Raw genomic sequence first — 14,274 nt, 5'->3', positions numbered from 1 at the left:
TTCGTATTTCTTTTTTTTTTTTTTTAAGTATTTTTGTTCTTACATTCCTCATTTTTCAGCATTTTTGGTTAATATTTTAAAGTCCACCCATGGTAATTATTTTCATTTTGTTAGGCATGACATAATTGAAAATAAAATAACACGACTCCAACTTGTCATATTTTGATATATTTTGATAATTACTTTTTATTGGGTATAATACATCAGGTAAAAATTGCCCAGAAATAGTGATGGTGTTACTCATTTTAGTGATCGTGTTCTAGGGTTAAATAGGGCTGGGAATCACAAGGTACAGTACCTACAGATACGATACGTACTACATAGTTAGCGATACCGATATTGTCCCGATGTGGCAATTTTATGATAGTCAACAAATTGCAAGAAAATCACAAAATACATTGCATTGTCTGTTCTGAAATATAAAAAAATACTGCAATTTAGTGTAATTTTCACAGAATTTAACACAAACTGAAATGAAACACTGAACAAAAAGTGAATAAAGTCAGAGTTAGCGCCTTTTAAAAACCGGCAGAAAGAGTTTTTTTTAGGGGTCCTTTACCTGTGTGTGTGTGTGTGTGTGTGTGTGTGTGTGTGTGTGTGTGTGTGTGTGTGTGTGTGTGTGTGTGTGTGTGTGTGTGTGTGTGTGTGTGTGTGAAACAGTGTCCACATGCATGTGGCTTCATTTCTTTTCCAGTACAGAAGCATTCATTCGTGTACGAAGACATTCAATAACAAACACTTTAGCAAACAGTCCAAATCTATTTATATGCAAATTAGAGTTTGTTTAAAACGTTTTTGAGAGTCTCATGGGTTCAGTTCCTGTGAAATGGACCAAGTCATAAATTATCCAAGTAAGTCATGAATGCATCAACTATGAGACTAAAATTTTCAGTAGGAGCGTAAGTGAGACAAATATTAGCTTAAAAAAGGACCACGAGGTTGAAGGTAATTGGATATAGTGTGATTGTGAAAGAGATGATTTGGAGTTTTCTCAAAAAATTCATCACTACAGAGATAAAGGTTTGTTTGTGTGTGTGTGTGTGTGTGTGTGTGTGTGTGTGTGTGTGTGTGTGTGTGTGTGTGTGTGTGTCACCTGGCATGTTTGGATCACACTTCAGGAACACATTTTCCCGTGGAGCAGCAGAGAGAAAGCAGCTCTGTCGTTGCTTGGCTCCTTCACTTCGTGCTTCCAAACGTCGCCCGTTGACCTTTTCAAATGTGTGACACACATTGTAGGTGTTGGGTGGAGGGGTGTCCTATGAGGGGGAAATGGTAGATGAGAATGGCGGTTTGGTTAAAAAGGACTCATTAATATGCTGGAAACAGTTTTTTCTGTTATTTGTACACAATAACAGAATCAGACTGGAAGCAATTTACAATATTACGGAAGCGGATTGCATTCACTCTGACTTTCCGGAATAAGTAATTTTTTGGTTTGTTTTGTGGCCTATTTTTTTCTGCTTTTCGGACTGATACTTTTTTCTGCCGAAAAAAAAAAAGGAGAAAAAAATCATGATAAACAGAAAAAGAAAACCCCCAAAAAAACAAGCTTGAAAAACTGAAAAAAAAAATTACTTGAAAAAACGAAAGAGAAAAAAAATTGCCAAAAAAATTACTTATTCAGAAAAAAAATCATTTTTTAATTTTTTCAAGTTGAAAAACTAAATTTGATTGGATAAATTCTAAAAATAAAAAAGTGGGTTGCGATTTAATGACCGGCAAAATGTGGGTCCCAGAATTAGACCAGTTGAGAACCCCTGCTTTAAACTATCCTTCAAAGTTGGGTTTAATAGCAAAGATTCTTTTTTTTTTTAGCTCATTAACACAGCGTTTTAATGTCTTTAAGGACTTTGAAGAGATATTGATGAAAACGTGATTTGTGCAGAAGGAAAAACCAGTGAAGTTTGTGAGAGGTGGAGCATTCAGTCCGTCTGGATATTGAGGAGCTACGGAAACACGTTAGGACCAGTTTTGATGGAGACTGGTGTCTTATGGTGAATTGGTCCAAGTCAGCTTCCATAGATTTGACTTTAATAACAAACATTTGACTTTCATACCAATGTATTTTAAGTTTATTTTCAAAATTTCAACTTTAATCTCGACATTATATTTCAACATCTATTTTCAGACCAGCTTGTTCCTATTTTCAGGGTTGCGGGGGTCTGCTAGTGCCTATCTCCAGCTCTCAATGGGCATTAAAACGGGCTTACACCCTGGACCAGAGCGCCAGTCCATCACAGTATTTCTACTTTATTCTCAAAATTCTAACTTTAATCTCAACATTTTGACTTTATTCTCGACATTCTGACTTCAAATTTAAATTTGCCCAAAATCGCTTCCGTACAATATAGAAAATTTAACTTGGATCAATTTCAATTCCCCAATTCTGTAAAATGAGACTGTTAAAAATTTAAAATTCGAATTTGCACTATTGTCAGTTTTTAAATTTGTAAAAAAATTAAAAATAAAGAATGAAATAATGTGGTTTTTCCTCTCCCATTGCAAATTATTGTCATAGGTATGTAATGTAGGTAATGGACAGATTTTAAATCCAATGCTCCAAAAGTAACAAGAAAACATGTGGAATTGAAGCAATAAGTAACAATCATTTCTGTTTAAAAACTTTGACATTTTACTGAAAGTAAATACATTTAAATTGTGTTAGATTAATTTGAATAAAGGTATGTACAATTTTATAGTCTTTGCTGGTGAAGGAAAACACGATTTGGTCACAGTTGCTTCATAAAGACTTGTGTAACTTGTAATATGTGGCATTTCCACTAATGTAATCAAACAGCCATTCTTTATGTGATACAAACACGAATTAAAAGCTGATGTTGTACATGTAACTTTGTCATTACATGCATGAAAATCATATTGTCTACAGACACATGCACACAAGGAAAGAGCAAAGCAGACACGATGATGACATTTCCAACTGAGTGTTCATAATTAGACATATACAATTATGAGCTGTAATGAGCCCGTCACATTCCTTTTTATTAATGTTATTCAAATTAATTTAGAACAAACCATGGAGTCTGCCTGGATGACAGGAACATACTGTGCTTCACAATGAAGAAAGAAAGAAAAAAAAAAAAATCACATTTCAAGAAAACAACATCTAAATCCTGTCAAAGGCACCAACACAACCACTGCTGCAGAGGAATCTCAGTAACTGGGGATTTGTCTCTTGTCAGCGGACCTTTGAATAATTGATGTCAGAAGCTGAATATAGCTGCACCATTCATTTATCCTAAACATAGAAGAAGAAGAGCAGTCATTTACCACAAGTTGTCAGTTCCAAACCAGCTGTTTCCTCCTTCTGCCCCAGGTAGCTGTCCATCTTTAATCACTGCTAACCTAGCTGTGTTAGCTTTTCATTATACACACAGTAGGAGGAAAATAGTGGAAAACACAAGTACAACACATTCATGCAGTAATGCACATACTGTATACTGGCACACACAAGCAGACTGTTTAGTGATGTTTAAACATGGCATTAAAGACTTTACACTACCCGTAGTGATAATGTATAAAACAAAAAAAAAAACTTTTTAGAAAGATTTTATATCTTGGAGCACAAATTATATCGAGCCACCATTTTTGAACAGGATATGACACACGTTCGTTGATCACGGCCTGTCGCTATTAAATAAATATTTATCATGAAATAAGCTCACAGGAAATTAACCTATGACAAAAAATACATTAATAGAAAAAATATTAGTAATAATAATGAATCACTTTTAGATAGGGCTTTTTTGAAAACTAAAAGACACTTAAAGAAGTTTGTCCAAAAGTTCAAAAAGGACAAATCCAAAGATGTGAAGCGGAGCTGCATCCCACAGCAGATACCACAGCAGGAGGATGATGAGCACCATGAGGGAGACACTGAAGACAAAGAAATATTCAGTCAGGACATAATCTCGTTTCCAGACTTGTCGATCACATCTTCAGACTCATCAGAGTTTGGTTGTGGTCAGACCATCATAAATCCAAAGAGTTGGAACTGGAAAACTATACCGTCTTTCCCTTCATCTTCCTCTGGTTCAAACCCAAATCTATCTTTTGCATACTTGAATAACCTTGAAGTGCTGGAATATTCTTGTCATCACCCTGATGCCATAAAAACAACATTCCACCGCAATTCAGCTGTCCTGAGCAGCAGCGAGGAGTTCACAATCAGGTACAAAGAAGAGGAACTGCTCGGTGAAAGTGGATATTCACAGGTTTATGCTGGAGAACGTCGGTCCACTTCTACACCTGTGGCCATTAAACATATCTCCAGGGTAATGTTTATGATGAGATCTTGGAGGTGTTCCTCTTGGAGCAGGCGGCCGGTCATCTCTGCGACGGCAGCTTTGAAAACCCCGCCGTGATTGGCCTCATGGACACCTTTCACCTGGAGACGGAGGTGATTATCGTCATGGAACGACTACCAGACACAGTGGACGGGCACGATTACTTATTTAAAGTAAAATATATACCAGAGGACCAGGTCAAGGTAATATTTAAACAGATCATCAACACCGCATTGCTAATGCACAAATATGGCGTCTTCCACCGGGACTGGAAGCTGGATAAGATCCTGGTTAAAAGGAACAAAGGAACTCCTGAGATCCGAGTCATCGACTTCGGCTGTGGGGATTTCGTAGAAAACGAGCCCTTCAGTGAGTTCAATGGAACTCCAGCATTTGCACCACCAGAAATTTTTCGTGGGGAAACTTACATGGCCGAGGCTACGACGGTATGGCAAATCGGAGCCATGCTGTATATTTATTGTACCAGGGGCCGTTTTGAAACATCGGTGTACATGACAGAAGACAACGAGGTGCTGGAAAATGTATCGATGGAATGCAATGACTTCTTGAGCCAGTGTCTGGCCTTGGACCCAAATCAACGTCCAACCTTAGAGGATCTACTTCTATATCCCTGGCTGGAGTTAACTGGTCCCCACTCGAATTACTCTTTCCTTGAAGTGCTGGAATATTCTTGTCATCACCCTGATGCCATAAAAACAACATTCCACCGCAATTCAGCTGTCCTGAGCAGCAGAAAAGAGTTCACAAGCAGGTTCAAACAATAGGAAGTAATCAGTGACGGTAGATTTTCACTGGTTTTTGCTGGAGAACGTCAGTCCAATTCTACACCTGTGGCCATTAAACATATCCCCAAGAAGGACGTGCAGCTTGTGAAAGTGAACTGTCAGGGTAATGTTTACGATGAGATCTTGGAGGTGTTCCTCTTGGATCAGGCAGCCAGTCGTCTCTGCGACGGCAGCTTTGAAAACACCGCCGTGATTGGCCTCATGGACACCTTTCACCTGGAGACGGAGGTGATTATCGTCATGGAACGACCACCAGACACAGTGGACGGGTACGATTACTTACTTGAAGTATTTGTACCAGAGGGTCAGGCCAAGGTCATTGCTAATGCACAAAAATGGCGTCTTCCACCAGGACTTGAAGCTGAATAACATCCTGGTTGATAGGAACAAAGGAACTCCTGAGATTCGAGTCATCGACTTTGGCTGTGGGGATTTCGTAGAAAACGAGCCCTTCGGTAAGTTCCATGGAACCCCAGCATTTGCACCACCAGAACATATTCGTGGGGAAACTTACATGGCCGAGGCTACGACTGTATGGCAAATCGGAGTCATACCGTACATGACCCTTACCAACGCTGGTTTCGATACATCTATGTTTATGATAGAAGGCGACCTGGTGCTGGAATATGTATCGATGGAATGCAATGAATTTTTGAACCAGTGTCTGGCCTTGGACCCAAATCAACGTCCAACCTTAGAAGATCTACTTCTACATCCCTGGCTGGAGTGAACTGGTTCCTACAAACCTAAAAGTTGTTGACAACATGGCGGACACTGCGGGTGCTCCGTAGACTCATTAGTCTGTTGTTTGTAGTGATGCACAGAGAAAACAAGTAACTGGAACAGAGAACGAGCAAACACTGCACTCTGCGCGCTTGTCTGGATATAAAGCAGTGGATTGAGCGGTTGTTGTTCCAATCTGCTCCCCCCTCCCCGGCAAAATCGGTGTCCACCGGCAGCCGGGAGTGTGCATGCATTCAGCGTTGGCGAAATAAAGTTATTCTAATACCATAATCTATGTTGTTGGACTTTTAAATGCTTTTCATCCTTATGTATCATTTTATTCTATCCTACCTGTGTCTAACTTAGTGATTTACAACTGACAACAAGTCTATCCCTCCATGTTAAAGTGTATTTCACAAATTAAGCACATGTATCCAGTGTTGTATCATATATCATGTAGAACATCATAAATAACACTGCTTCATTTGAGCTACTTCACTCTCTCATTCTTTAAGTAACAGGAGGTGCTGAACATTTCAAGCTGCATTTTGGATTTCATCAGTTCATGTTTTGGTACTGCAGCAAAAATGAAGCAGAAATAAATGAAAACAACATTCCACCGCAATTCAGCTGTCCTGAGCAGCAGCGAGGAGTTCACAATCAGGTACAAAGAAGATAAACTGCTCAGTGAAGGTGGATTTTCACAGGTTTACGCTGGAGAACGTCGGTCCAATTCTACACCTGTGGCCATTAAACATATCTCCAAGAAGGACGTGGAGTATATGAAAGTGAACTGTCAGGGTAATGTTTACGATGAGATCTTGGAGGTGTTCCTCATGGAGCAGACCTGCTGTTTTATCTCCAAAATGGCAACTTCCGGGTTGATGACATACCGTGAAAACCCTCTACAACTTGATGAGCCAAACCACCACAAGAAGGCACTTTAAATGTATCTCTCTTTTTTGTAGCAAAGTTACAGTGCGCACTTAAAAGGAGAAAAAATATGGCAAGAAAAAGTGATGAAAAATGGGCTCAAATTGTTCAAAAAATATTCTGTTTCTTGAAGGCATCTGACGACCCCTCCCAGTGTCTCACAACGATAGTCATATTTAGTATTTGTGCCATCATTTTGTGCTTTTTTAAGTAATTTTTGTGTATTTCTGTTGTTTAGCTTGTTTGTTAGCACTGTGGGTTTTTTTCTTGTCTTTTGGTGTACTTTTGTTGTAATTTTCTGTGATTCTGTAAATGACTGTTTTTGTAGTAGTTTTCTGTGTTTTTCCTTTGTCGTTTACTGTATTTTCCTGCAATGTTGTAATTCTTTGTGTATGTATTCTTTCTCTTGTTTTGTGTATTTTTCTTCATTTTGTACATTTACTTTGGGGGCCGAGGGCCTAATGTGGCCCCCCGAGCTGTCTGTCCTAAGATAAAAAATTGTTCTAAAAAATCCTTTTAATCTGTTTTTTTTATAAAAAAAAAAAAAAAATGCACATATTTTGTTCATTAGTAATACATAAACACATTTTTTGTTAAATATTTTCACTACATGTACCCTTTAAGACATTAAAGAGTAGTTGCAATAAAAGGAGAAACATCACTTTTTCTTACTTTCTAAGGTTTGGTTCAGTCGGTGTGTAAATCACTGTGGATTTAATACGAGATGCACCTACAGGTACACAGCCGTGATTCATAATTACACTTTAATGCTGAAATAACCACTGTTCACAGTAGTAGTCATTAACTATCGACAGCACCTTTGAGTGAATATAATTACACACTGCCTACATTTGGACAGCTCAATTCTTACCTTTATACGGACTCATAGACGTGTTTCTGTCACATTGCCCTTGAATGTCTACAAGTCAACAAACACTTTATAGATGCCAGATAAACATTTGTGGCAGTGAAGCGCTGGAATTAAATATTGATGCATAAAAAAAACTGATTGTCAAACCTGGAATTACTCGCTTTAGTTCAGCGGCCAAATACGGTGCAGTTTGATCTCAAGAGGGCAACAGATTTTATGCTGGACAATTAGTAATTTAAACATTATTGTGGCTGAGTTTGCACTTGTACGAGTACATAAAATACTAAATATGTAATAAACCAACCATATCCAAGCAATAAATGACATATATCAGTCCCAACAGGATCTTCACTTTAAATGTTCTACATTTTTGACTGATTTCTATTCAATTAAGGAAATGTTATGTAACAATTTGAGGAAAATTGAGTTTTTTTCCAACAGTTTGACATTAAAAAAAAATGACTGCCATCAAGTGATATAAGCACTGGGAAAACTGTGGGGCAGCCCCTGCAAATATTGTTACATTTAATTTACATAATGATTCATGTATTCTCTGTTAATTTTACTTTCTCCTGCGGGCCAAATTGGATGCTCTTAAGGGCCGGATTTAGCCCCCGTGCCTTGAGTTTGACACATGGTTTAGATCAATGACCACTATGTATTCACGACGACAGAAAGTATTTCGGCGAAATAAATAAATTACTCCAGTAAATACTAAATTACTTAACACTGTGCAATATAATTAAAGAGAGACACGTGTATTAACTGTATACAATATAAGCATAATTTTAACATATTTTACATCATATTTACTGGCTGGATTACAACCTGTGTAATATTGATAAATCTCTCTGTTGTTACAGTTGCAGTGCCACATGAACTTTTCTGATAATATATTACAATAGTCTGAGAATCAGTTGTAATAACATTAACTACTAAAATGAAACGGCACCAAAAACTGAAATGCGTGCATGGCTCTTTGTCAGGTCTAAGACAATTTTATATAAAAACAAAAAGCAATAGAAAGTATTCTTTTTATTTAGTTCAGTGAAGCCTTTCCTTCGTTCAGTATTCCCTCACGGGGACAAAAGCTGTTTTCAGACTGGTGCAGAATGGTGATATAGAGTCTTACATGAATAAAGGAAAGTAGAGGAAAGCAGACGACACAAAGAAAAACAACGTACGCACGGGGAGAACAAGTCAACTCCACACAGAGAAGACCTCGGTCAGGACAAGAACCCAGGACCTAATGTGTCAAAACAGCAGCAACAATATGACTGTCTGCATAGCATTAAAAAAGATCAATGTTTGAAAACAAACTAACAAACAGCAAAGTTGTTACCACTAAAGTACCAATGTCAATGTGTGAGATAACAACTGCGAACCATCAAAGAGCTGATCACTATCTGTCTGATTAAGGAGGAGCAGGTGTTTAACGTTATATAATCTTTATGAGGATTTAGTCACGTCTTCAATATAAATGAAATGACAGAAAAACAATATGGATCAAATCAACTTCCTGTTCACTAGAGATGTAACGATTAATCGTAAAGCAGTTAAAATTCGATTCATAGGTATCACGGTTCACATCGATACTGTGAAAATTGAATCGCAGTACAGCAGAGGGCTATATATATATATATATATATTTTTTTTTTTATCCTTTTCTTGTCCAAAAGTGTAGGCGGCGGGTGGAATCTGCTACTACTTTCTTTCTGGCCGCCTTCTACTCTTAAACGTGTTCATAAATGATTCCTTACCCCTTTAGCACCGAAAGAATATCTGTAATATTACATGAATATCTGTAAAAGTCACGTTTTTCTATTAGCTCTGTCTGCTAGCATAGCATCTCTTCTTCACTGCTAGATAAGCTGCATGCCAACCGACCACTGGGTTACCAGCGCCCTCTGCTAGTCCAAACAAATATTTGACGTAAATACAGTGCAGACTGTTTTTTTTTTTTTTTTTAAGTCCAATTGTTAAGGCACAAAATACATTTTCAGTTGCACTTTTAAAAAGAAAAGGAACTATTATGTAGTTTTGCATTGTTTACTATAGAACCAGAATTTAAATTAATAGGCTTCTTCTTCATTTGTATTATTCCTTTATTTATTTCATTCAGGATTTATTTTTAGTTAAATTGCATTGTTTTGAATAGTTTATCAAGGGATTCTTTTGACAATGAAATATAAAAGGAAAATAATACAGTATTTTCCCAAAAAAATAAAGGAATATTTTTCAGTCATTTGTGTACAGTCCCATTTTGTAAAATAAATCGTGAGAGAATCAAATCGTATCGGGGGTTAAGTGAATCGTTACATCCCTACTGTTCACACTTTATCGGCAGTATGACAATTCACGATTTGCATGTCACGATGTGATATGTACTGCTACTATACATCACACTATACATTGCGATATCAATAATTACAAATTTCACTTTTACAAGTACAAAATGGTATGAAATACAATTTATTTATTTTTTTGTTTTACTTGTGAAAACAAGTAAATGGTAACTAATTGTAATTTAAACCAATATCAAAAACAAGTGGAATGTTTATCAAACTGTCAAAGTTACATTTTTGCTTCCACAACAGATTCTGATTCTGTCAAGTTCTTAATTTTTTTAAAAAAGTAACCACTTACATCTATAAAAGTGCCCAGTATGTTTTATTAAAATAAAACTGTGAGGTGGTTCACTGAAAGCTAGTGACCAGGTTTATGTGCTATGCATATGTTAGTGCAATTAAATGTTTGGTTTTTTTTTTGTTAGAAACGATTAAAATATCAATTTGGACTTTTTTTTGCATCGATTGCCCAGAGAAATATTGCGATATACCAATTTTTTCTTACACCCCTACTTGCAATTGTATCTTTCTTCCCCTGATTTCTCTGATTTCACATCAATCCTCTCCCTCTTTATTTCTTTTCTCAAATATAAAACATCTCTAAAGTCTCTCTATTTCTTTTTAGTCAGGTCTATGAAGACTTTTTCCCTTCCATTAGCTCCAGTGTACTGCCTTAGCAGTCTTCACACTTCAGTTAATGTTCTGCAAATTCAACACGTAAATGTACTTCAGAAAATGGGATTTTTGAGAAACATTAGACATGAAAGATTAGCTTTCATCCAACGAGCCGATGCCCCTGCACCACTTTACTTCCACAAGGTAGCCGTCTGTCTCTCTTTGACATAACTCTGCAGGAATCAGTGAGCTGTCAGCTATAGAAGGCTGAATAAACACTGAAACCTCTCTAATCTGTTGTACATACAGCAGAGGTCCAGAAGCCCCCACTAAGTAAACAGCCCAGGCCTCACACCTTAGTCTGTTTAATTCTACGCCTCCACCCTCGGGCTTTCTGACTGCATGCTCTGCTCCTAAAATTGTCACCTGCTACTAACCAGCTGTTCCAAGCCAAATACACACACAGGACACACAGCTGCTGCAGCATAAAACGGGCACACGCTCACATCTGCATATGGTTCCAAACACAGGAGAATGCACTTAACACACAGCTGCTGGTCACAGATGTTGCCCACATTTTGGACTGAGAGATAAACATGTGGGCATGTACGTACGTACGCTGGGCACAGCTGCCAACCGCGTGTCCCCCCCCTTTCATCAGCACCAGCAATGGGGCGATGGGAACAAGCTAAGGAAAGATCAAGACCTAAACTGTACACCAATGTAAACCAGGCAGTGGGAAGAAAACCCAAAAGGAATTAAATATCAGCATTTCCTGAAGAAAATACAAGTGAGGATGAAGGTGCTGGCTCACATCAATAAACACTACATTAGCATTAGCCTAGCATTAATGTTTGCTAGCATTAGCATTTGCTAGCATTAAGATTTAATAACATAAACACGAGCATTAGCATTATCCTAGCATTAACCTAGCAAAATCCTAGCATTAGCATTTCTTAGCATGATCATTTACTAGCAGTATCATTCACGAACATTAACATTTGCTAGCATAAACATTTGCTAGCAGTAGTATTTACTTGCATTAGCATTTGCGAGCATTAACATGAACTCAGCATTAGCATTAACATCAACAAGCATAAGCACTAGCTTAGCTAACATTAGCATTAACATTAACTAACATTATCTTAGCATTAACATTAGCATTTCTTAGCATTAGTATATTTTTTAGCAGTAATGTTTACTAGCATTAGCATTTGCTGGCATTATCATAAACTCAGCATTAGCATTAACATTAACAAGCATTAGCACTAGCTTAGCTAACATTAGCATTAACATTAACCTAGCATTAATGTTAGCATTTTCTAGCATTAGCACTAGCTAGCATTAGCACTACTGAGCATTATCTAACAATAGCATTCACCTAACATTAACATTAGCCTAGCATTAACCCAATATTAAAAAAAACCTAGCATTAGCATTAGCCAGCATAAACCTAATAGTAGCAATAACTAGCATTACCCTAACATTAGCATTAACATAAGCTGAATGGTAGGAATCCATTGAAGAATGGCTGAACGGCTGCAGTTCAAAGATGAAGCCGTCAAATCTTAAAATACTAAAATTTCCAATCAAAATGAATGGGGAAATGTTTTAAAATAAAAATTAATTCAAAGATTGTATAAAAGTATAAATGTTGAAGCACCCCTGTGCTGGATTTTTGACACATTTTGATATCTTATCTGTCCCAACTGGTCAAAAGCTGAAGGAGTTGAAACGCCTCCATCCTCACTAATAAATGACAGATGCCAACAACAAATAAATGGAAAAAATTAAAGTGAAGGAAACATAGACAGCGTGCAACATAAATTAAATGCAATGCATGTAATAGACAAAGGCAGCAGCTAAATAAAGTGCTACGTCTGGATACAATTCACTTACCCTAATCCAATCAACAGAGGAAAATAAGTTTTTAATTTGTTTAAATACTGATCTGGATTCTGGCCATTGTCACGGTTCTGCAGGTATCTGCTGACAGTTCCATTATTTTCAAATTAATAAATACAAATGGGAAGTGCACTCTCACATGCCATCCTCAAAGACAGGTCAATACAAATGAGATTCAACAGAAAGAGCATTGCTTCAGTGGCGGACAGAAAAGTAGTCTCTGCAAGACTTGACATGAAAATGGACTCAAGCTTTGCATAAAGTCTGAACCCAGATGAGGTCTTAATTTGATTCTGTCTGCGCAAGTTTATTCAAGACAGACAATAAAGCAGTCAACACTTGAAAGTCGTTTGTACACAGATACTAGAAATGAAGACAAAAGGACTCTTTGATTAAGCTCAGTCGTCTGTAATAACGCTGAACCAAATGTTGGCTTTTTATTCAAATGTTTTCCTTAAAGGAAGAAAGACGTGAGTAGTTTTTTCTTCACTTAGATAAAACATGATGAGCTCAATATTACATTTAGCTCAAAGCAGCATCACGTTTTCTGATCCCTTGTTGCTAAAGAAGCTAATGTGTTTGGGGCAATTGTTGTGGAACGCCAAACACCTTTTCATGAAAAAAAACTCACTTTGTTGTTGTTGTTGTTGTTGTTGTTGTTGTTGTTGTTGTTGTTGTGTACACTAGTTAAAATCACTACTCCGCTGTTATTCAAGAACGGACTAGGCTGAAATTTTGTAGGTATAATCTATGGATGTGTACGCATCAAAGCTCGGAGCCCGATTTTGGATTTGGGGCCCAAAATAAACATGAGAAAGTGGATTTCTCATTTATTTGCGTGTCAAATATTATGACGGTTGATGGAACCAAATCATTGGCACATACCAATATACAAATGCGGCCGATTACCCGTATACGTGTCACGGGGGCGCCAGGGGGCCCCATTCTTCAAATGATTAGTTCTCGTTAGATCAGCATACAGTTTGGTATAAATACTCTATGAATGAATTTGATGAGACGCTCGGAGCCCTTTCCTTGAAATGGGGCCCGGGGGCCCACCCCCCATTTCCGGTCATTTCCAAATTTATAGCAACATAGTCGTGTGATATGTTGTTTCAAAGGTAATTCAACATAGATTACAATTATGCCACGCACAATTTGATTAGGGGCCCACCCACCTCTTTTAGGCAATTTACATTAAAGTCGTTTTCTCATTTGTGAGTTAAATATTGCGACAGTTGGTGGTACCGAATCATTGACACATACCAAAATATGAATGGGACTCATTACATATGTACCAAGGGGGTGCCGTCTGCAATCTGTTCAACAAAACTGTGTGGTCCACAGTGTCAAATGCAGCACTTCAGGAGGGGTGTTACAAAAGTAACCTTTTTTCTTAGATTAAACAAAACCGAAGTGGGAGGGACGTTTCCCTGCATTATTTAGGACATAGTGGATTTAACAAGAACAAATTAGTTAATTGCCGTAAATATTTGAAAAATTTCACCTTTTTGGACAAAGAAGCGAAACTATCTTAGTTCCTATATAGTCTGAATGTGTCCAATCTAGGTTTTTCTTTATTCAGTTTTTGGAGAATATTTTGTTGGAAATGAAAGCTACAGAGAACACACACGTAGAACATAGAGTACATAAACAACTGCTTAATGTCATTTATAAGTAAGTAAGTAAGTAAGTAGTTTATTTATAAAGCGCTTTTTGCAGATAAAATCACAAAGTGCTGTACAGAGTTGTGGTAAAAGTACAAGTGC

General features: G+C 37.3%; 1 protein-coding gene across 1 annotated transcript in view; it reads right to left on the bottom strand.

Annotated features, from left to right (window-relative positions):
- stpg2 (sperm-tail PG-rich repeat containing 2) overlaps nt 1–14,274 on the bottom strand; it is a 108,443-nt gene that overhangs the window by 24,086 nt on the left and 70,083 nt on the right. Inside the window, exon 11 of the mRNA XM_028458134.1 lies at nt 1,094–1,256. Within this exon, the coding sequence (XP_028313935.1) occupies nt 1,094–1,256 (163 nt within the window). The remainder of the gene's footprint in view (nt 1–1,093; nt 1,257–14,274) is intronic.

Source organism: Gouania willdenowi, chromosome 9, assembly GCF_900634775.1.
Source record: "Gouania willdenowi chromosome 9, fGouWil2.1, whole genome shotgun sequence".
NCBI lineage: Eukaryota > Metazoa > Chordata > Actinopteri > Blenniiformes > Gobiesocidae > Gouania > Gouania willdenowi.
The sequence above is the reverse complement of the archived record's forward strand: the minus strand, read 5'-3'. Positions and strand labels throughout refer to the sequence as shown.